Genomic DNA, 24397 nt, shown 5'->3' on the forward strand with positions numbered 1-24397 from the left:
AAAACTCTGAGTAATAGTTGAAATAGATATCTTTTGTAAAGGCGATACAGTTTAGATCTGGTCTGAAACTACAAAAGCGAGGCTGGGTATTAAAAAGTTCAAATTAAGTTTTACATTTCGCTATTGTTACAAGAGCATTGTTAAATTCTTACACTCATCGGTTCGTCGCAGAACTTGAAGTATTTTTTAGTATTTTAGACTTTTTTTTTAAATAAAAATTTAGTTTTTGTTTGCATGACTACCATGGAATAAAAACAATTTTTATGTATCACGAAATAAGGTTTACTTACATATATTTCTACAATATATAAGAATTGTATAAAATTGTTTAGCATTTATTTCAACTTTCGGATTCTTTAAACCCAGAAAGAGATTTATGTCATAATCTAGACAAAGCAAAACATCGACGCATGTTTAATTACAAGACAAAAGTAAAAGATAAAACTCCTACGGAAATATTTCCTACTCTCATGAACTTTCGCAGTCGCATAATATATGCAGCTATGAAATGTATATACATAATAGTAACCTATTGTAATACGTAAAGATCCAGGTCACGTAAATTATAGAATATAATTTCAAAAGACTCATTTTACTGAAAAATATGAAGGTCTTTCATAATATCATGTTCATAGAAGGTTGCTGGTTTTTTTTCTCGTTACTGTCATCTTAATCATAATAAAGATTTTATTGAAATATTACGGTTTAATAAAGAAAATCAATATTTATATGAATATATCTCATTAACTTTACTTCTAGTATCAAAATTTTTAATTCTACTGCCTTAATAAATACGCTTCTTTTTTTCAGATCTCAAACCTTCGAAATGCGATGGAATGCAGCGGCCGCTGTAAGATGAATTCAATCAACAAACATCACAAGTGCGAATGTAGCTAGAGTTAGAGCGACAAGGACAGACATAGCCTGCTGCTATGGAGATGAACGGGACGGAAACTCGAGGCGAGGAGGCTGTGACACTCGCTTTGAGTGTCGCCGTCACCGTCATCTCCGCTATCGGGTTACTGTTGAACGCGTACATACTGTTCGTCATTGTTATCACCAAACAGGTATGATATGTTATACTTCTAGGTCTTATATCTTGGTCTCTTGGTGATACGGGAGAGGAAGAGACTGACTTACGATGTTCTGACGCACATGAGATAGTCTAGGACAAATAAATCTGCAGTTTACATAGTTAAAAACTATTTTAATTATTAAAACTTCTGAATAAACATAATTTCACAGTAAAAAGTTTTAAAACATATGCGTTATATCTTAATAGTCAAATTGAAGTATTGATTTTATTGCATTGAATTCCATTAATCCGTGTTCTCTTCCTTTATTACTGGACATTGATTTTCAATTACATAATACGGTCTCAGAATCTGACTCATTTTCCAGGTGAATTATTATCTCATCTATAGCATTATAAAAAAAACATTTCGTGGTCCCATTTTTTTGGGGGTAAATCAACCTGCCAACAGTGGAAGACATAGAAGAAAGTGTCCCGTGTCCTGTAACATTTTTCATATCAAACAGTCCTCACCTCACTGTTGCTGTCGCTTTTTCGTCTAATTAAATCTCTACATTCTAAATAACATTTATATTCGTGATGTCGTCGAACTCAACTAATTATTTCCTAAATATATTTGCTGAGTTTGTTTATAAAATATATTACATTGTTTTATGTCCGTAATAACGTATTTCGATAGTTTTAATCATGTATAATAAACATACAGTTATTTTCTTTTGGTATGACAGCGTTTATAGGCATGGAATACAAATACAATTCTTTCACAATGACTCCGCTACTTAGAATTCGGTAGCAGACTACTTTCTATAAGACAGCTTTCTGTCAGAGCTGGTCTAAATTCTAATAATATATGATTATAATTGGACTGATTAAGTCATAAAACATATTTATCGTATTAAGCTTATACGATAAGGTATGTATGATGACATTTTTATCGATGTTTCTTACTCCTACAGATCAGGAATATCATTTGGATACTTATATTTTATTTACTACAATATAAGCTATTCACAACTACATGACAATGTGTAAAATACAAAAGTCCATTTAATGATTTTCAACTCACAATAAAAATATTCATTTATGTTAACAAAACACATACCACAGTATATTTTTCCTAGAGGTTCACTTAACTGTTTATTACCTTTAAGGTTCTTTAGTCTGTTGTTAAGTATCTACACGGTTATTAGCTCCGAGTACAAAAACAACAAGTAACCAACCCAGATAAAACCTCTAAAAGATTCGTTTCTGTGATTCAGTTTCTTAAATAAAAAAAAAAAAAATTTTTTATTTGTTAATATGGCAACATATAATCGATTTGCCAGTATCATAAATAAAAAAATTAATACAGGTTGCCAGATGTGAAAAAAGAAATAGATTGATTTCTAAATGTCGAATAGGAAATTATATAAAAAGACGAGTAATTATTTTTTAAATCCACTGCTTTGTTACTGAAATTGATTATTAAATAAATAAGATTTAATATATTCTTAAAATATGTTATTTGTGTTCTGTAATTAAATATTTTTGTATAATATTAATTTTGTTTTATGTACATTGTTTTAAATGTCATCTGTCGCCCTAAAGTTACAGAGCTATTCATACAAAGGGTCTTAGCAAAAATTGCGTAGGCAAGGGATTGAATACTCTACAAAGCCGCAGAACGGTTGACGAATATCGTAGTAGCATAAGTGAAATATTCAAGATTTTCAGAATATGACGTATTAAAAGACCCTCTTATGTTGGCTGTTTAAGTTTTCAGTATATTTAATACACGAACGGGTTTCTAACATAATGTCCGTTCACATTAACCACTGTTTTATGTCACACTATCGTTTTTAAATTAAAATTTATTTAGTGTGAGACACTAAAAGCGACACGTTAAAACATAGAATAATACTATCGTAATATTGTTGAATCCTAAAATAAATGTAAACCTAAATAATACAGGAAACAATACAAAAAATTTATCATTTTTTAATATTGGTAGAAGATTAAAAATAAATTTAAGTGAAGTGCCAGATAACAAAGGAGTGTTCTATCTCGTTAATCGAGACTCATCATCTTTAACCTGCCATCTTCATTCAAGTATGATTAACGTTCTATTTCAGGTTTATTCATCCGATGTTCTCATTCATCCAATGTCTTTCCATTTATTTTGTAATGTTTCTCATTTTTAGAAAACATCTATCTGTATTCAATGCTGTGATGAAATACGAATGATTCTACGAAATATTTTTTAATTACTCACAAATCAATATTTTATGAGAAAAAAAGAAACAACGCTCGTATTTTCTATGTACATATAAATCGTGCATTAAAATGTACTTTTTTTAATATGAATTTTCATAGAAGTAAGTAACGGTCCATTATAATAATATCTCAAAGAAATTGTCCTGAATTGCCTCTCAGACACCCTTATTTTGTTCCCATTATTAAGGGACGATTTGTATTTTATTTATATTCGTCTCTCATCTTATCCGCTCTAACTTTACAGAGTAAATACATTTAGCCGATATTAATACGATTCAAAAGGTTTTTGAATATACAACCTTTTTCAATAAATATTCTTTTCACCTTCCATCACCTCATAACTTAAAATATAACTAAGCTAGTGTTATTCGGATTTACTGCGCGGATTTTATTATTTAAAAACTACATAATCCCGACGTTTCGGTTTCATTTAAATGAATACTCGCGAAAATCTTAGATCTCATTATATAACTAAGCTGATGTTTTACAGTGCCTTCTACTTTCATAATAGCACACACATAAATATCCTCTGCACTATAACATTGGTCGGCTAAATCGAACGCAAATGAGAATACCTGTCATGTTCAAAAAACAATAATCTCTTAATGTGAATGCGAATCGTAAATCTTCAAAGGCTAATTTACTTGACGTGAATAAAAATGTAGCTGTGTCTTTTTTTTTTTTAAATAAAAGTGTTGTACATTTCCCTTTTCTTTGATCTACGTAAGCCCTTTATCAGCTTAACGTAAATCCGTTGAAAATTTTCAAACATTTTGCAACAAATCATTCTACTTGTTTACGTTACATCACTTAACATTTACAGATATTTTGTAACATGAACTGGGCAAATTGAAGTGTTGTTACATAATACATCTAAACTAATTCCAACTATGATATATTAATTTAAATATTATTTTAATGGTTCATAAGAAAATTTAAGCACTTTAATTATACCCTAAAACATTGAGAGCCATAAGATTTATATTCATTTATATGATAGGTTTTTTTTTAAACTTTCAGATAAGTTTTGTTACCTATATCCCCTTTTCATATGTGTTTATTTCTCAGTGCCCAATTAATTATCTTCTATTCTTCTATTTTTAAGCACTCAGACTTCAGATACAGCTTTTATAATTTTATGTCTAAAAAAGTCGTGTCAAAAACAACTTTATAACTCAAGACGGGCTTAACGAATTTGGCTGAAAATTGATACAGAGATAGCTTAGTACACGGAGACTAATATAGAAAACTTTTCATCCCATTCGACCGAAAAAGAAAAAAAGATTAAAAATCAAAAATCTGGTTATTTACGTCTCCTAAGGTGGAGCAGAGTTGTAAAAGAGTTGTTGTTCTTGGTAACTAACTGTCAGTTGTTGGTGAGTTGTCTGTCAGTTGTTCAGATAGATCGCACACCTTTAATATTTTTTACGAATATCTCGTAATTATTAAGTAACGTTGTACTATTTTTGCTTCAATTAGAGTCATATTAGTCGAAAATAAGGACTTTTTTTTAATTCATGATATGTGGTTTTAAAACCGAACTATATCTCTCACAACGCCTTCTGGTTTCAGTGACATCTACCTGGCATGAGAGAACAAAGTCTGTCTGTCAAGTGTTTACTACTACAAAAAAATATATAAAATAGCATGCCTGAAAATTCCATATAACTAGCTGCGCTATATTAAAACAATTAGGTCTTACTTGAAAATCGACTAACAAAATCTATCCATTCAGACATTATTTCACATTTAAGATTAAATTCTTTTACAAAACTAACATCATATTTTCATACTTAAGAAGACTGAAACAAATACCATAAAATAATTTACAGTATAATGTTTTTAATAGAATTGTATTATAATATTTAATATAATCGGATATAGTATCGTCTTTAAGAGCGAAAAAACCCAATCAAATCATAGAAACAAGCACCGTACTTCGTAATCCAAATGAATTTAACGCGGCCATTACCGGGACCACTCTTCAGAATTGTCAAAGTACTTTGATAAGACAGTTTAATCTACGATTAAGGCGAGTCTGGATAGCAGTGTCCGATTAGAAACGCTTCCACTGGATACTATAGAATAGTATTAAGAATATTGTTTCTGCAAACGCTTTTGACAGGTTGTCATTTGATAATAATACTGATGTCATTAAATAATTTAAACAAAGAACTCAACCGAAGTTTCTTTCTTATTTTAACTTGAGTTAATGGACCAGTAATAACAAAGAAATATTCTGTAAGGATTTTAATTTAGATTTCTACATACATTTTGTACAATATATTTCAAAAGCTCAAATTTTATTATTGAATTCGTAAAGTACATATAACTACATTAACAAATACCATTGTCACATGTGATTTTTATTCTTTAACATTAAAGATTATAACTGATTTTCTCAAGATAAACCTTTGGATTCGTTGTTGTATATCTATTGATTTTTATATTTTTTGTCTTCTAAAGCTGTTTCATACACAAACAAAAACATTTAGATATAAAATAGGTAAAAGTGATAAGTGTTGCAAATGAACGATTTATTTCCATACACAAAAGTTCAATTCAGCGCGAGCTTAAGTTATAGTACATTAAAAAAATAAGATTTAAATCATCCACGCCCCTACATCTCCTGGGAGTTGATTTCTGCAGAACCAATTTCAGTGGAATTATGTCGAATAGTTTGCTTACATGTTCAATACTATAGATATAATCGTTCAATGGCTTACTAGATTTCATCCGAGGCTAAGCTTCTGATTTTCAACTCTAGTATCGACATCCTAATTTAGAAAATGTTTTTCTATTTGATAAATTTATGACACAAAAAGAGGCGTATATTTTTTTGGATTTTATCACGCAAATAACACGTAATAATTTCGAAACTTCTTGTTCGAATGTATAACAAATACACACAAATAAGTCGTAAGCGAATACAGACTTCCATACTAAATTATTCAAACAAAAGATATTGATAAAATTGAGAAAATTCACTAAGTCCAAGGCATTGCTAGGTTATGTAAGTTCATATATCTTAATATAACTTTACGAGCACTGTTAAAGTAACTCAATAATTTATTTAATTCTGACTTCGTTGTAGTTGTTGCAAGTTTGGAAAGACAAATATAAAGTTTCCCATATAGCCTGGCTGTTCACTTGTTATCTTTTAAATTGTTAATTTTTCGTACCCTGCAGTAGTATATTGGAAGATTTACAAACGTTGCTCGTTGTATATATTACATATGTCCAGTATATAGTTTTGATCTTTATGTATATATGGAATTTACAATAAGTGCTATTTAAAGAGTAAAAAAAATATATCCATGTGTTTGTTTGTTAATGCACGACATAAATAATCTTCGGTATTTAAAAATCAAGATAACGTTTGAAATAAACAGCATTTTAATTGAGTTCTATCAAAAATAGTGTTCTATTGTTTTAAAACTAAATGGAGGCGAGTAAAACGTGCGCGGGCAAATATAAATAGCGAATTGATTAATCATTCCACATAAACAGCAAACAATGATTATTTATGATGCGATTCTAATCCACAGCTTTGTTTGATACATTTAGCAAAATATACGCTTGTGGAATGTCTGTTCACATCATTGGATTGACTTGCACCTTACATTAACAATAGACGTTTAATTTATCCGCTATTTCATTATTACAAGGGTCAAACACGTAATATAAAGACTTATTATGTGTGTGTGAATAATGTTAATGGCTTTAATCAATCAATGAAAGGACAAAGCTATATAAAATATATATTCGACATCAAAACGAAGTTATAAACATTTAAAAGTAATATATTTTTCAACGTATTTAAAAAATTACATTGACTTCACAGGACTTCACGAAACATATTTTTTTTTTTGCAAAATTAATAAAAAATATATCATGATAGCGTTGAAGAGAACAACTTCGTAAAAATATCTAATGTGGTCTTATCAGTTCCTGATGACGACGTCTCTGTATTTCCCCCGTATCCTATAAAAAACTTCTTGTTCAGAACGTCAATACTTCTCGCTAAGTCAATCTTTCCAACGTTACCGCCTAATTGTGTGCTAATTACAGAATCTTTACTGGCTTCCGTCTTTGTTTCGTTTTCATTAACGAAATTATTTTTCGGTGTTATTAAGTTATTAACATTTCTCTTCCTCCGCATAGGGACTCCTTTTATATCTTCCTCGTAATCTTCGTTAGGATTAATTTTTCCAATGTCCATTTTTTTCAAAAAGTCTTCGTCTTTAAGCCTACGAAGAAAAGGTATTTTTTTTTTGTATTTTAATATTATTTACGTTGAATGTAAATTATTTTTCGTTTTTATATTGATATATATTTTTTAATTATAATGTATTACTTACGATGGTGGAATAAATTTATCTTCCATAAGTTTTTTCTTAAAAGCTTCAATATCCTCATCCATGGATTTTGGTAAATCCATTTTAGGACTCATTGGCTGTTTGATTGGGGATAATGTTGTTGTTGTATGTGTGGGTCGTATTCTGGTTCTTGCCAACCCTGGTGGCCTAGTTGGTCTAGCTGGGCCAGCTCTTGGAGTTATTGGTGATGGGTATGTCTGACTCATGTAGTCGTCAGCATACTGCATATCCCATGGGAGTGACTCCGGTGGTAGTTTAGGCAGAATCCACTTTGAGGGATTATTGATTCGATCATCGGGAACGGCTGCCCTTAGAGAACTGTAAGTCGAACGAGGCTGGTAGGTAGGTATAGTATACGACATGGCACGTCTTCCGGAGCCATCATTATAGGGAAATATTGGCCTCCTCTCAGGAACTACAATCTGATCCTTGAAATGATTATCAATTAAATGTAATCATTTTAGAAACTGTCAAATAAAAATAATAGTGGTTGTAATTACTTCCTGTTTTCTGTTGAATTTCCGAAGTGATTTAGCAGCTTCCCCCTTTTTTCGATTTATCTCACCTTGAACGGCTTTCAGCTGATCTAGCGATCCCATTGTATACTGGTTTAAAACCTGTTGAAAAATATAATTTATATTTTTTTAATGCTTCATTCTAAAAGTATGAAGATATTAGTTGTAATAAAGTTATTTACATCGTCTAATGGCCTATCAGTTGTAGAAAGAGTTGAACTTGTTTCTATAGGCTTAGCAGTTAATCTCATTAGGGAACCTTCAAAATTATTTCGATCGTTAGACTCGTAAATTGAGTCGTCCAGACGTCTTCCTGATCTCAAAGTTGTGGACTCATCGGAAGCGCCCGTTATAACTAAAACATTAGAATATTGATTATGACTTTTAGAAAAAAAAGCTGTAAATCAATCAATGAATTAAAATATGTTATTAGAATCTCTATCACAATACAAGGATATTTATATGTCGAACAGTTTAATTTATTAGTGACTCAACTTTCTTTATACCATTTCAAATTGATTCTATATAAAAAATTAAGTCAAGTTTTTAGCTTGAGATACAAAAATCAGCCCAATATCTGATACGATATAAAAAAAAATTACATAGTCCTCTAAAAACTAGACTGATTTTGAAAATCTTTTATAGCATTTGAGTATTCAGCTGCTACTGTAACTATTGAACTAAACCATTGAAGGAACTTCAAGCGTATTTTTAAACGTTTATTGTAAACATTTTTGAGTACTAACGATTGTGATCCCTAACGTGTCCACCGATAGGCATATGTCCACTTCGTCTCCAATCCATTTCGTCGGAGATCTCGTCGTCAAAAACACCACGCTTCAGGAACACAGACACATTAGTCTCTGAAAACGTAATGATTACGTCAATAAAATATTTACTATTTATATTACTCATACCTTCACTATTAATTTTATACTGACAAATAAAAATCTAAACAATAAAACAATTTCCTAAAAATATACTATAAGTCAATGTTATGTGACGTTTTTATTATGAATAAAATGCTTTGCAGATATGTCATATAAACTTAATGTAAGCGTGACATAATAATATTAAAGGGTGTAAAATAGATAATTAATTTGTCACCAACAACTTTCCACTTAAAACTCATTCACACAGCACTAGATACTTCAGCTGACACTACATTAAATACAATCAACCTGACACGCACTGGTATATGATAATGGTATGTACAATTATTATATTTAAATATTATATTTATTATTAGGCCCTAGTTTTTTATTATTTAAAAAAAACGACTTTCGATCATTTTGTTTTTGTATATTCAGAGACAAAACTTCTAGGCATTCAACGGATTCACCGTGCGAGTGCCGGGTCCACGGCGACCTCCAATCATTTTGTTGTGTATAGTCATATATAAATTAAAGGAAGAAAGACGAAAGAATTTGAAACATTCAGGTCTACTTAACTAAACAACTAAATCATTATATTCCCGTTTAAGGCAACGATTAATAAATATTAAAGTATTGTATCTTTATGACCTTTCAAGTCGATGTATTCGGCTAAAGAGTAGTTGTAGCCGAGAGCAATTCCAGACATGGAGGCGGTGACAAGAGAACAGCAAACAGCCGAACTAATGAAACAGGACATTGTAAACGTCCATAACCTGGAATGTTATTATATAAATGACAGGAATCGAAACAAAAATAAAAGGAAAATCTTCCTATTTACAAACAAATTACAATCCGTACAGAAACTTTAGTTTTGAAGTGAAACTTCTCATGGGACTTCCTAGACTTAAACGTTTGATATTCCTGGGAGGGGGGAGGGAGGAATTATAAAGAGACAGAGGGAGAAGGAATGCGTGGCGCTCGAACGCATGCGGGCAATCAATTGTGACTTGCGAGTAATGCTAATAAAGTTTGTCTTAAAGAAACACTATAATTTCCTTAAATTTTAATTACCCTTTCCTGTTTTCATTCCAACATTACGAGGTTTCACTCTTTCCGCGCGGAGGGACACTACGCATATTCTTTTTTTTGTATATAAGCACTAAGATGGTATTTTATCATCATAGTTGTTAACAAGTATACTTTTGGTACTCAGGAAGTTTCACATTAAAAATAATTTCTTTTGTAAATGTCTTTAGGGACTAATTTTTTACACAGAAACTGTAACTTTTTTAATTGTATTCTGTGTTTTATTGTCTAGGAAAGGATTTTGTCGCTATTAACTTTGGATTGTATTACTTTGAAATTATATCGCTATAAATCGACACATATTAATTTCATTATAATTTTTTATATGTATATACATTATACTAATTTTTTCCCGCGACTTCGTACGTGTCAATTTCAGAATTAGTAATATAGAGCTGATCGGGCAAAATTCATTCTGCCCTAGAGGCGGTAAATAACCAAAAATTTGGTTTTTATGGCAATTCTTTTTTTCAATCGAACGGTATTAAATATCTGTTCTAAGCCACACCGCCCCCTTCCCCCCCCCACCAATTTTCAGCCAAATCCGTACAGCCGTTCTTGAGTAACAAATAGCGTAACTAACACAACTTTCTCTTATATTTTAATATGAGGCACCTCAAACACTAAATTCTCTTTTTGACAAATAGAAATAAAATAATTACTATGGATTTTCGTTTCGAACTCACCTTTGTAATAAATCGACCATCCATCCACAACAAGTGAATATACAGCACATCGTGAAGTATTTAAAATTTACAGGAACGTATAAGCTGAAACCTTCAACATATTTATTAGAGGGATTTAATGTATCTTTACATTATTTACTTTAAATAGCAATTTATAAAACATATATACACATAAAATATTAATTATAAATAAACCGTTATATGTTTATGTATATATATTTTTATGTTTTAAATATTTGATCAAACGAAATCGAATTTCATAATATTTATTTAATTGTTCTTCCAAATATAAATCCTTAGTCTAACAAAATGAGTATTTTTTTTATATTAATTTTAGAAGAAATTATGACGAGATTTACTTATATTTTTTACTTATACCTTAAGACCTGAAGATATTCCTATTATAGTTACAGTAAAGTTACTTGTTTATCACATTTTTATAAGTAATATTGTTATAGCTTAGTTATAATATTTCGGTCTTCAGTGGCTAGAGCATAGTATACCGTAAGCACAAATCACAGACTTATGTAAGTCTAACGTAAGCCAAGAATTAAATGGGTGACCCATATAAAAGTTTTATAAATGTAACTAATTTTAATGAAAGCTTACCATTAACGAAACAGTTGCTAGCGATTCAATTACATTTGGGTCAAATTATTTTGTACCCCATCAACGTTCTTGCCTGAATAGGCATGACTTGAATTTACTTTAAGCGCATCGAAATAAATTAAAATTTCCAATCAAATAGAATTTTGTTACATAAATTCAATTGACATGTTTGTGATAAGACGTCTGAGTCGTCATCTTGGCGTCACGACTAAGATGCATTCTATTCATCCCTGTGTATAAAACCTCTTTTAGCTTCAGTAAATATGCCACATAAATTTATTTATACATAATCTGCTTATATTGTTGTTGGGCAAAAAGCATAACTTGACTATAGTTTGACGAAACGTAGTAAAAAAATCATTTATTACAAAAATTGTTAAGTGGTTCAAAATTAAAGTTGCAATATGCTTATAATTTTTTTTTTTTAATAAAAACTTCTTTGTTATTAAGAACATAAAGTAATAGCTTGCAGATGTTTTTTCTGTACTGACTACTTTGCTTAAAAACACTTCCATCTTAACTCGCCTTGCATATGTTTAGTGAAGAGGAAACAGAATCTCGGATTGAGACTCAAGCTCTTCACAAATAATAAACGTCGTAATAGTGAATTAATATTTGAGAATTTATTTTGACATTTTTTTAATATGTGGTATTAGCTTAACTAAGCTCTTTCACAAAAATTTTCTTTTACAAAGGTAAGCAATGCCATATACAAAATTTCAGGCAAGACAATTCGATACTTTTGATATAATTTATAACTACAACAAACTTTCGCATTCGTAATGCTAGTGAAATAATATCATTTAATGATATCGTGTCTCGCATTAATAAATAGAATTCGTTAATTAAATTGGTGACATTCGGATATAACGGCAATAATTAAGCGAGTCATGCCGACAGCCATTTAAAGCCACAGATAATAAACTTTTATCAAACATCAATTACATTTTGATGCGATGCCGGTGAAGTGAAAAGACTATCATGAATTTATAAGACATGAAATAGTACTATTTGTATCATAAAAAATATTTAGAAAGAGCTATTAAACAATTAATAAAAATTAAATGCCATAGTTGGTTATTTCTCTACCTCAGTAACAGCATATTCAACCTAACTTCGAATACGCCCAAAGTAGATGCGAACACGGAAACATTCAGATGTTTGCAATCCTTTTCCTTGATGAGAGGAAGTTGTGCAATACAAGTATAGCTCACCATGTGACTGTGTGATGTGCAGTGAAGTGAAAGAACACAATTGCAACCTTAACCGCCTTTGTCATTAGTTATATATACTACAGAAAACTGAACGATACTAAATTTTCATATTGGTCATTTGAAGAGGCTTAAAATAATAGTCGCTTAAAACAGAAGCCTCGTACCGATATATTTCATATTCTAACTTAAGTCCGGAAGATCTTTAGAGGACTATCTCTTAGTGATACAATAAATTATTCAGTTATCGGTTGACAATAGTTTCAATAAAACATAAAATCCTGTTTTTTTTATTTTTAATTATTGATTGTGCTATAATAACCTCCGACCAGATTATAAAAATTAACGATTAAGAGACGCACTTTTATTAGATGTTAATTCTATTGATACAAAGATTTTAGAAAGCTTTGTAACAAAAAATATATCTTATTATATGTATACTAACTTAAAAAAAAAATTTATGTGTTTTTAATTTAAAGGCAAAATTTATATATTTCCATCCCTTAGTTCTCTTATATAGTGTAATTAATAGGTGGTAGAGCCTAGCTGTGGGTATCTAACCTAACTACAGTTCGAACATGGGCTGGCTCTACCCGTGAAGTACCACCCTCTCACAGAAGATCGGCGTGAATTAGTCTTTAATTGCTGCGTTTCGTCTGATGAGTGAGGGAGCCGGTTGCTCTTTTCCTTTTCCCAGCCTTTCCCTTATGTTGCAGATGTCCATGGGCGACGGTGGTTACCTTCCATTAGGTAGGCCATCTGTTCATTTGTCACCTTTGATATAAAAAAAATCCTTAGAACCCCTAAAAAAGAATCGTGTACATAGAAAATAACTAAATTTATATGAATATAATTTTTTTGAGGTAGACGAAGTTAAAAGTTAATTTTCTTCAAACATAATCCAAATTATACACATCTTTAAACTTATTTAATTATGTTACATTTATGTGAGGTTTTCTTACGTTTATATATCTAATAATATTATGGAATTTTTTAAATTACCACCAAAATATAATACTAAATTTCAGTCAAACCGAAACGAAGCAAGGTTTTGGTTGGGTTAGACTCGATTTTAAGTATCATTTCATTCCGAAATACTGTTATATTTTTCATTCTCGTTTTGTTTTCTGTCTGGTACCTTATACAAATATTTAAATAAATACAGAATTTGAATTAAATCGTTTATTTTACAACATAATTATATACGTATATCCGTGTATTGCCGTCTGTCTATGATAAAAGATATAGCAGGTTATGCAAGGATGTGATCTTATAAAGGAAAAGTTGAAACACTAACGGAAGATTGTATATTCTTTGTATCCGTAACACAAGCATCGAAGTCATTTGAAATATAACTAGGTCGTGAAAGATTAAAATATGTAGAGTATACTTCTAAAAATGATTTGTTTACTTATTTAGTTGACAACATCATCCAAAGCCAAGATCTGGGCATCAAACCAGCGTAGTTTGATTTCATTAAGTGTTGATTATTATTTAAAAAAAATGTAACTACATTTAATGTATTTATGCGAGGGATACTTCCTAAACAGTTTGACATATTCTGACCGAACTTTAACTGTAAAATATTTTACATATTTTATCTTATATTTTATAACAACGTAATTCTTAGTTTCTTTTGTGGAATAACGAAATTTAGTTTCTGAAAATGAGCCGAATAAGATTACACAAAACCTGATGGTTCTACATGAACCCTTTTTAGGGGATTGCTGAATATTTAATGCGTTCCTGCCGAGCACACCAGTCTGACTTCTGTTTGCAGAGCCTTATTAATTAAAGCCCACCCCGCTGGGAAACCGAGTGTCCTATAATCACATTCACGTGAATTAAACTTAAATAATTAATTATATTTTTACTTTTATTTGAGTAGAATAAGTATTAGTTCTTTCAAATAACTGTAACATTTAAAATATGACTTCTCATGCGTGTTTATGAAACAACGGATAAATAAAAAAATCTTAATGAATTATTTTAAAATTTTTATGTATTTACTGTAAAGTGTATTGTTTAACGAAGTCATGTGTCTAATACTGCTAAATAAATAATTTGTTTATTTTTTATTTCTCTTGTTTCCTCTATCACATCTCTTATAAAGAGCACAAACGCTGTAAAATGCCCATTGATAAAATTTAAACGACTAAAATTATTTATAGAAATTACATTATTACATATTTCTATTTGAAATTTTAATGATGATTTCAACCTAGTAATATTAAAAACAATATTTTATATGCCGACAAGCCCTTTGATATTTCGAGCTCCATTGTATAAATAAAAGATTTCCTAAATTTTTCGCATTTCACATTTGGCGTATGTTTCATTAATACAAGTTAGTGATATGAGCTATGTTATGTTTGCAGCCGGCATCAGCTTCATCGGTTCTGCTGGTTCATCTGGGAGCAGTCGGCGCTTTAGCGAGCGGTGCTGCGTTGTGCGGCGGAAGTGGAGCTTGCGCTTGTGGTGCTTTACTCCACGCTCTCCACCCTCTACAACTTTGGACGGTTTGCGGCCTACATGCTGACAGAGCTGCTGCTATTGCAGCACCTCTACACTATGCAGCTATAGTATCTGCTAAAAAAGTAATATTAATAAAAATTATCACAAATCTAAGATACTTTTCAAAAAATAATCAACCATATCTCTGTTATATCAGGTAGTGATCTGCGTTGCCAGCGGCTGGATAGCTCTTGGTGCGCTGCTAACACCACTTGTTGCATCTCATCCTCCATTGACCTACAGCATTGGACTCGGCGGTTGCGCCCCTGACTGCAGTGCTGGAGCCACAGCACTAGGATTTTGCTTGACATATGCATTATTGACGTTATTGCTACCCACCACACTTGTTTTACTTTGCAGTTTAAAGATCTTACGTATAGCCCGTTATCACAGACATAGGATTGCAGCCGCAATATATGAAGTTACCCTGTCTGCCCAAGTAACAGTAACACATCAACGAAATCCTTTCACTGCACCGCCTCCACCGCGAAGGCGGGCATTATCAGCTGTTCTTCAACCTATCGGATCACTAGCTATTTTATATTTCCCTTACTATTGTGTCTTAATATGGCCCGCAATAGCTGTTCCTCCACAGTCTTTATCTGCACTATCAGTTGCTCTTCTAGCTGCAGCCCCTCCTGTTAATGGTATTTTATACGGCATTCGCAGCAGAGCTTTCAAAGAATCGTTAAGAAATTATCGTCGGAAGAAAATGACTAAGAGTGAAGTCACACAAGAGATTCAAGCTAGAACACCAAGCGCCTGTGGATCCAGAAGACCCTCCTTATCAGCCGGATCGGGTTGTATCAGACCTCCCACTACGAGGAGATTATCGGACGCGGCCGCGATGGGTTCCCGAGGAGCAGAACGGCCTGCCCAGCGTGCAGCATCATGCAATATGTTACAAGATTCACAAGAAGATGAAATACCAAAACCAAGGACTTCAGCCATACCGTTAATAAGAGCTCCACCTCACGTGGTTTTAGGTAGAGCTCTCGGTTTGGAGGAAGGTGTTCATAGGGATCGAAGACGGCGCCAGTCTCCACGGATAACCGTAACTCGCGCTATGTCTGATGAGTGTGAGTCACCATCACGCCGACCCCTCTGCAGACAACACTCTCGCTCCAGCGGCGCTCTTCTAGGAACTATGTCTTGTTCGACAGCTCTCTCGGAAAACGTCATCATTGATAGTCACGATGAGCAGCTCCTACTCAACTGGTCTCATCGCTCTCATGCTAATAATAATGTCATTTTATAAAAATCCTTTCCCATCGCTATGTAAGGTGTAAATGACAATAACTGGGAGTGACGTTCGTACGAATATCTTTATTTTTTATTACCGCTTTCTATATTACTCGGCCATTCTGATGAAATTGTGACCAAATGTTATTTCCTATTCCTATTTACAACTCTATCGTAGATGTAATGTTTTATCCTACAGGGTTCCTCCATATCGTTAGCTTTACATACTGATATGTTACTTTAGTGCCATCTATAATATCTGTTATATTCCATAGGTTTAGAAAAGTATAATTGTTATATACATATTTCTAAATAAAAATCATAAATACAGAGGCTTCTAAATAGTGTTGAAGTAAAGAATATATGCACTGAATTAGGCAACTACTATATTGTTGTAAGTAAGTACTAAAATACGCCACGCTTTTGTTCAATGCCGCCGTCCAACTGTTGGATTCTTTGCCTGAATGTGTAGTGAGATATTCGTCACTTATTAATTAAGTCACAAAATATTAATAATGTATGTAGCGTCACCGGAACATGATAAAAAATGTACTTACAAACTAATTTGAATTTTATAAAACAGTTGCCTAACGAAATGTAAATGTACCTTTTATGAAACTATAAAACTTATTAGATTACTGAAAGAAATCTATTTTTAAAATAACATTCCATTCTGTTAAATTTGCGACAGATTATATATAGTGACTAATTTTATTTATATAAATTAATATTTTAGTCTAACTAAATATTTACATTTGATTGGGGCTGTCTAAATATTTTGAGTAGTCTTAATGAAATATTTTTTGTAGCGTGTATAAAATATGAATATCTTAATTATTGAAATTATAAATATTATATTGATGTCGTTGTTTCGTCTTAAATGTTTATCGAAATATAACAAAACGTTGTTCTAGTCAAAGCGCTGTTATCTTAAATGTAAATGTACTTAAATGGACAAGACATATAAAATAAAACATTTAAAATAAAATATGCTTGAGTAAATATCAGTTTGTTTCATTACTTTATGTTTATAAGTTAAATTAATTAAGGGCTCTTAAAAGCTAATTTCATAATCATTTCTTGCCATATTCGCTGTATGAAAAAATATATAATTAAAGTGTATTAATTAATTTAAGGCCTCAAAACTTAGAAATCAGAACGACCAGAATGCTTATAGTATCTGTACTGGATTGTTTTCCACCATATTAAACCCTATACGAGTTTCCATTACCAACACTTTTGAAGTTCACACGAAAACAATATACAAATGTGTTCGATGATTAATGTATGAAAGACGTTAAAACTGTCGGTGTTTAGGTATACGATGTAAACTCGTGTGAAACGTACAGTAAACAATTGTAGCGATTTCTCAGAACTGTCGTAAATCTTTTGAACCATAATTTGCATTTAAGTTTACACCACAAACGCGCTGGCAGCACGAATTCATATTCTCTTATAAACTGTGATGCAACACATTTCCTTTATATACTCTACTATTAATACATGAAATTGATCATATATTTTAAAAAACATTTTCAACCTTAAGGTCTTATCTTTAGCGTATTTTTTTGTGTAGTTTTTCACATACATATGTATTTCTTAACTCTTTGCATACACCCATACCTTTTTTCATCTCTCCAATGGTAGCTGATAGTAACACATTCTAGCTTTAATCTCCTCGTAAGCAAGCAAAGCTCTTAAGCAAAACAGACGAATAAATAAAAATAATGTCATATAAATAACCTAAAACAATAATAAGGGGAAGAATAAGAGTTATCAATCGCAAAACTTCACTATATGATGTTTCATATTTTAAGGCATTGATAATTTTTTGTTAACATTTTTGTCGTATGAAGACACTTTTAACATTCAAAAGCAATATTCTATTGCAGTTTCACTTGCTTGAAATCTTTGCAACTGAATGCAATTGACAACTTTACAATTCGGAGCAGAACTTTATCTATCGCAAGCTGAAATTCAAAGATTACAAAAGAATGAACGAGTATTTTTCGTTGAAAGATTATAAATATATATGATATATGAAAATGAGTTTTCCATATAGCAAATGTAATTTATAGTCTCGTGAATAGTTTAAGTGGTAATGAAATGTTAAATTACTTGTATTAAGACTTATCTTGTTCTAACACTAGCTGTATATCGACAAACAACTGAATCTGATACAAATCCGGTTGGTTTTTACGATCGAGTTGGTCCTTTGCTTTTTGCATTCGGCTCAAACTTTCAGGTCAATAGTAAATTGAACATTTAGAACATTTTAATTTATTGTAGACTTATTTAGTGCTTCAGATTAATTTTACAGAATCAAACTTGAAGTTTGTTAACGTTAATATAAATATATATATAGGCTGTTACAACGAGTGCCATAAAATTATACGTACATTAAAATGCCATCATGTACTTGGCTCATAGGACATTACTTCACGACACCACTTCGGGTGTAATTTGAAGATTATATTGGAATTATTATTATTAGTTGGTTACGTGTCATAATAAAAAGCCCAAATATTTCTGGTTGACATTTTTTGTGGGATAGTTAATTTTATACAAAAAAATATATATTGTTCTTTGGTATGTTTAATAATCAATAGCATAAATACATCTTTATACATATATTTGCTGAAGTTGAAAGTGTTCTAATAAATTAATGAAAAATATCTAAAAAAGAAACAAAGAAAATAATTTTTTATTGAATGTACACTGAAGGTTATTAGCATTTCATTTTACAAAGTTTTATTAAGCCACATGAAGTAAATACAAAAATAAACGCTAGGATATTACAATTATATTGCATTATTTTACGCTTGTGATTTTCACACCGTTATTACTCATAAGTAACATATGTACAAGATAATATATAATTTATATATATTATATATTATCTTGTAAGATAGTACATATATATATGCATTCATATAATATGTTACAGCCTAAACGAGTGAAATAAGAGTACAGTTGATATATCAAAGATCCCACATCTTACGGATTATTGAATTCATGAACATGTTATGAGGGTAGGTGCTTTAAGGATTTATAAGGTCTTGACCGGATAAGGGTCGAGCGGAATATTCCTTTGGAAATTCTTTTTTATATATAAAATTATTTAAAACTCCAAATTAAGTTGATTTGAAGATGCTATGAATGATGCTCAACGCATTTTTCTATTCATCTGTCCTTTGATTCACCCTATTCTCCGAAACAAAACAAAATATTTTTTATTTTCTGTCTGTCAAAATATTTTCTATCTGTGATAAAAATTCGTATTTCAAATCTGTGGGAACTCGGTTAACCATTTCTGTGAAATAGCGAATCAAAAAATTTGGTTATCCTACGTACAACAAAATATAGTAAACTAAAATTAAATAAAAATATCAGTTCTTTTAAGTTTTAACATACAATATATATTACGTAAAATATTAATAACATCAATATTTATAAAATAAATAAAAATTTTAAAATGCATTTTCAACAATAGTGTATGGACCCTAGACATATTTTCTTCTTCTTTATTTATATACCTATATATATATACCTACATATATAGGTATATATAGGGTCCAACAAGTTAATGTCCAAAAAACATTTATGATGATAGAAATAAATATTAAAAACGGATGTAACATTATACTTCTAAAATTGAAATAACGTATATTATTATTTAAAATCTGATATAATTCAAATTCTACAATTCAGTAAAGCACAGTAACTATATTCGTAGGTTTTTCACAGTAAAAATATCTTGATGTCGTAAATGACCTAAAAGTCTAAAATCAGATCGTATATCAAATAGGCCATTGGTATGTCCAATGCATTTTATTTGCCGATTGAATTGATATAATTATTGATTAATGGCTACGCTGAGGTCATTATTGATAAATTTTACACTATATGATAACATATTTTGAATATTCCAATGATCTAACAATAACATATTGAATCGGACTAGACTAGATTTACATAATAGAGTCCTCTTAAAAAACACAATTAGTAACCAATTTCACACTAAAAAAAATCTCAGATTAAGGCCTATTATTTGCCTACTGGTTAATATATTCGAGTTCAACTTATTCTTATTTATCGAAATATTACACACGATTCAAAAAGTTTTAAACTCAATATGATAATTTTTGCTTATTTGTAATATAGATCACAAAAAAAATCATTATTGTAACGTATGTATCCATGTAGCCATTTAGCCCGAATTAAATTCATATTCATAAAACACAACTTTTAAGACATAACTAGTTTAGTTTTGTCTTAAAGGATATGTAGAAAATATATATTAATGAGTAGGAACAAGAATTGGAAAGGGACAGGTTAAGGTGACTAAAGTACTACTCAAAGTAAAAGTCAGTCAGTAAAAGTAACCTCAAACTGATTATTGTAATTTATTACGTAATGTAGTTACTAATAACTAAAATATTCTTTTGAAAATAAATAAATAGTTATAATTAAATAAACGTCTTTATTCCATTCGACTAACTCCTTGTTTTCTCCCTATAGTAGGTACTCAAGATTATAACTCTTGCAACAAATAAAAACTTTGACACAAAATGTTCCACGATTCTAGTCCTAATGATGCCATATTAATTAAAAAAAGTGCTTAGTAGCGCTGATATTTAAGCGATCAAATATGTATCGAGTACGCGTGTATCCTTAGAAGAGGAAGGGAAATGAGGAATACTTATCAATTGACGATTCGAATATAGTTTCGATAATAATAGAATTTCCCGTGTTGAACAGTTTCAGCAAAGAAATTGAAAAAAATATTAAAGTACAATAATAACTGTGCAAAGTAAAAGTTTTATATAATTTAATAGTAGAGACGTGGTTCGTGTGAATGAGCCTTTGGGGCATTTAAGCTTCCTCAAATACAGAGTTTAAAATCTCTCCTTTCGGATTACGTTTCTGTATTAGAAAGAAATATTACATATCATAGCCATTGTTTTAGAAATTAAAAAATGGGTATTTTATACAAAAAAGGGTTTCTTACGATACAAAAAGTAAATTTACGCTTAATACAAGTAATAACTATTCAAACACGATAATAACTGAAGTATAGTATAAAGTGGAAATTATGAATTAACATTTTGGTTAGGTTTTTACCTTTAGTTAGCTGTGAAGAATATCAGAATTTTAAAAGGAAATATAATATTGTACTTATCATGAAGTGATTTTGATATAATATTTAAAACTTATCAATAGATATTAAATTAAAAAGAATATTTGTTGCACCTCGTATTTAAAACTAACCACTTTCCGTAATAGTGAACACGGATTTTATCAATATGATTGAGAAAATCGAACAAAAATCTTTGGAATTATCCTTTGCAAAATTGACATTTGCCCATCCAGGTTTATAACCAGATTGACTGACATTCATGTTAATATATATTATAATGAAGCGATAAACACATCGGTTTCAAGTAAATTGATACATAAATTAACTGACCTCCCAATTTGTAATTACATTTGCAATTGGAAAACGTCGTTTCACTGAACACTATTAAGGAACGGCAAAACGTCTTCCTGAAATATCTTAATAAATATTTCAAAATGCTTTTTCGCCTTGATACAGTTTTATACATTATTCATACATGGACGAAAATTAAAGCTTTGTCAAAAAAAATGTTTAAACGTGTCGTACGCCTGCATCTATATGACATTTCATCTCAAAAATTCTTATTCCAGACAGAGAAAATAAATAAGCTGCTCCTCGAGTTATATTTGAATGGAACTTTTCATGGCTCAGTTGGAAGCAAATGTAGCCATTGGTGACATTATCCTTTGAAGAATGAAAATACTTACTCGATTTCCTACAATACTATGAAAATCCCATTTAATCAGTAGTTGTTACGTGACCTGAGTGTAAAGTATATTTTATGTATCATTTCATATAGCACTTCGTAGGTTTAACAATTGAGAAATTACGTTATTATGAAGAACGAAAAGGTTCTTGTGCTTACAAACGTACCTTAAACGTGATCAAAAGTAGAAATTATACCAAAATTGTTTGTATACAAAGAAATATTCTGATTATATTTGAGTAATGTGCTCAAAAATTTATTATTCGGAATGCGTACAAGAATTCTTTAATTTGATAAATCTGTTAACTTTGTTCATATAATATTTAAGAATACGATATAGAAGGCTACATCTCTAAATTGAGTCAGGACTAGCCTCGAGAGAAATTATAGAGATATTTTCGTTTCAGAGCTGATAAAATATTTCTTACCAAGTATTGGCATGACGTTAAGTGGTTTTATCGATAAAATGAGTCGATAAAATGAGTCTGTGTGGTTTTGAACAGATTATCACTCACATAACATTAAGATCAAAGCAACATTTGTTCGAACTTTTGGTATCAAAAATTTGAAATTTTTCCTAAAAAAAGACACGAATAGGCGGGAAAATATATATTTTTTTTCTTTTAACTCTCAAGCTTTTTCTTATTATATATAAAAAAAAGATTTCATGATTAGTGGCAGAACCATCGTAACTCATAGCGATGTGTGTATTTGCCATAGAGTCTAAAGAAATATTCTATTAAAATTGCTGACTGCGTTCCCTCTTATGGCATGTAGCTGCATTATTCTACATTACCTTCTTCGAAGAGGATACTACCTCGGTCGAGCAAATCATTATACTTGAGCAGTTCAGCTCTGCCACCTACAGTTATTATAATCTTATCTTTACTTCGTTTGCTATACCTAAAAAAAAAAAAAAATTAAAAATCTACATAATTACGAGATGTGAATTCACATCTCGTCTGCCCGTGATCACGGTTGCTGAAAAGTAACTGAAACGTCGGGATTATGTAGTTATTTAAAATAATAAAATCCACGTAGTATATCCGAAAAATATTAGTTTCATTTAAATGAATAAAACTCGCAAAAATCTTAGATCTCATTACAAAAAAGAAAAATTAGCAAAACAATTTTTTTTAAGCAAGAATAACCAACTCCCCAATGCCTAAATAACTTTTTATGCGTTAAATAAACTCCATTAAATAATAAAATTTATTGGTACATTACATTATTTATACAAATACATTATAAAATATAAGTATTAATCTATAATTTTTCAGTAATACTGTTTAACGCTTAAGGTAAGTCGCGTTTAGAGATCTGAAAAAAAAAACAAATAGTCTATAAAACGTTACTATAAGGAACGCTTAAGAACAACCTGTTTAAATTTATGTTTAAAATATCACCATTGATTTAAACAAACTACAATAACAAATTCAAAGAGGTAAGCTTATTTATCCTTTTCTTTCTTTTAAGATAGAAAACAGTCTCAACCGAAAATGTTGACTGTATTGTATTCATGAGTAAGTAATACTCTTAATACTAATATAAACGGTTTGAAGCCATGACAGAGGTAGCAGATATAGGGGACAAATTTCTATCACAACAATATATACGGTTGAATAAACCCTATATCACTAATGATTATTTCACAGATATGTGAGCATGTTAATTAGAGATTACCGTGATTGATTCTCAACTCAATCAAGGTAGTTCCGGCCATACCTTCTTCACAGAGTAGTATATAATCACGCCCACAATAACTGCTATTGTTATCGGTATAAGCATGCAAAGTAATTTGCAAAGGCCGCAAGCACAGCTGAAAAATAACTATAGTTATTCATACATTATGAATAACGAAAGAGATATTTAATTTTTGTTTCCTTACCACATAATACAGCTTATAAATATTTGTGTAAAATGCATGAAAGAATACTCATGTTTTCACAATAGTCGGATGTCAACGTCATTTTATTAGACGTCACAATTGATGAAAAGATTTCTCGAGCGATGATCATAGGTAAGAAAAGAAGAGCAAAAAACATTAATTATAAAATATGACTATTTTGATCGGTTATTCTATAAGTGGCCAGTGTCATAATTTTTTTTATCACTAGAGCAAATATGTGAAATGTTTTTTACTGATCCAATTGATGTTAAAGTGATAGT

At 30.6% G+C, this 24397-nt stretch overlaps 2 protein-coding genes and 1 long non-coding RNA gene across 5 annotated transcripts in view; 1 reads left to right on the forward strand and 2 right to left on the reverse strand.

Moving 5' to 3' along the window:
- Positions 1 to 17378, forward strand: part of LOC116770050 (uncharacterized) — a 56236-nt gene extending 38858 nt beyond the window's left edge. The window contains exons 2-4 of the mRNA XM_061527765.1: positions 811 to 1067; positions 15026 to 15244; positions 15319 to 17378. Coding sequence (XP_061383749.1) covers positions 933 to 1067; positions 15026 to 15244; positions 15319 to 16419 — 1455 coding nt within the window. The 5' untranslated portion in view covers positions 811 to 932 and the 3' untranslated portion in view covers positions 16420 to 17378. The remainder of the gene's footprint in view (positions 1 to 810; positions 1068 to 15025; positions 15245 to 15318) is intronic.
- Positions 7004 to 11614, reverse strand: LOC116770397 (uncharacterized). Of its 3 annotated transcripts, none has more exons than XM_032661856.2 (8): positions 11437 to 11614; positions 10828 to 10911; positions 9704 to 9828; positions 8927 to 9043; positions 8363 to 8535; positions 8166 to 8282; positions 7648 to 8093; positions 7004 to 7536 (listed from the first exon to the last, which is right to left on the reverse strand). In XM_032661856.2, exons 2-8 carry the CDS (start codon positions 10875 to 10877, stop codon positions 7179 to 7181), a joined length of 1386 nt encoding a protein of 461 aa, XP_032517747.2. In that variant the 5' UTR covers positions 10878 to 10911; positions 11437 to 11614; the 3' UTR covers positions 7004 to 7178. The 3 variants fall into 3 exon arrangements, with proteins under 3 accessions (XP_032517747.2, XP_032517748.2, XP_032517746.2); XM_032661857.2 differs by having other exon boundaries at positions 7648 to 8087; positions 10828 to 10918; XM_032661855.2 differs by having other exon boundaries at positions 10828 to 10918.
- Positions 17379 to 23432: 6054 nt separating the features above from the next.
- LOC133320225 (uncharacterized) lies at positions 23433 to 24242 on the reverse strand. The gene is made up of 3 exons (XR_009753663.1): positions 24117 to 24242; positions 23954 to 24047; positions 23433 to 23548 (listed from the first exon to the last, which is right to left on the reverse strand). It is a non-coding gene; the product is annotated as an uncharacterized LOC133320225 (long non-coding RNA).
- Positions 24243 to 24397: the final 155 nt, after the last annotated feature.

The sequence above is a fragment of the Danaus plexippus genome (genome assembly GCF_018135715.1).
Source record: "Danaus plexippus chromosome 13 unlocalized genomic scaffold, MEX_DaPlex mxdp_15, whole genome shotgun sequence".
Lineage (NCBI taxonomy): Eukaryota > Metazoa > Arthropoda > Insecta > Lepidoptera > Nymphalidae > Danaus > Danaus plexippus.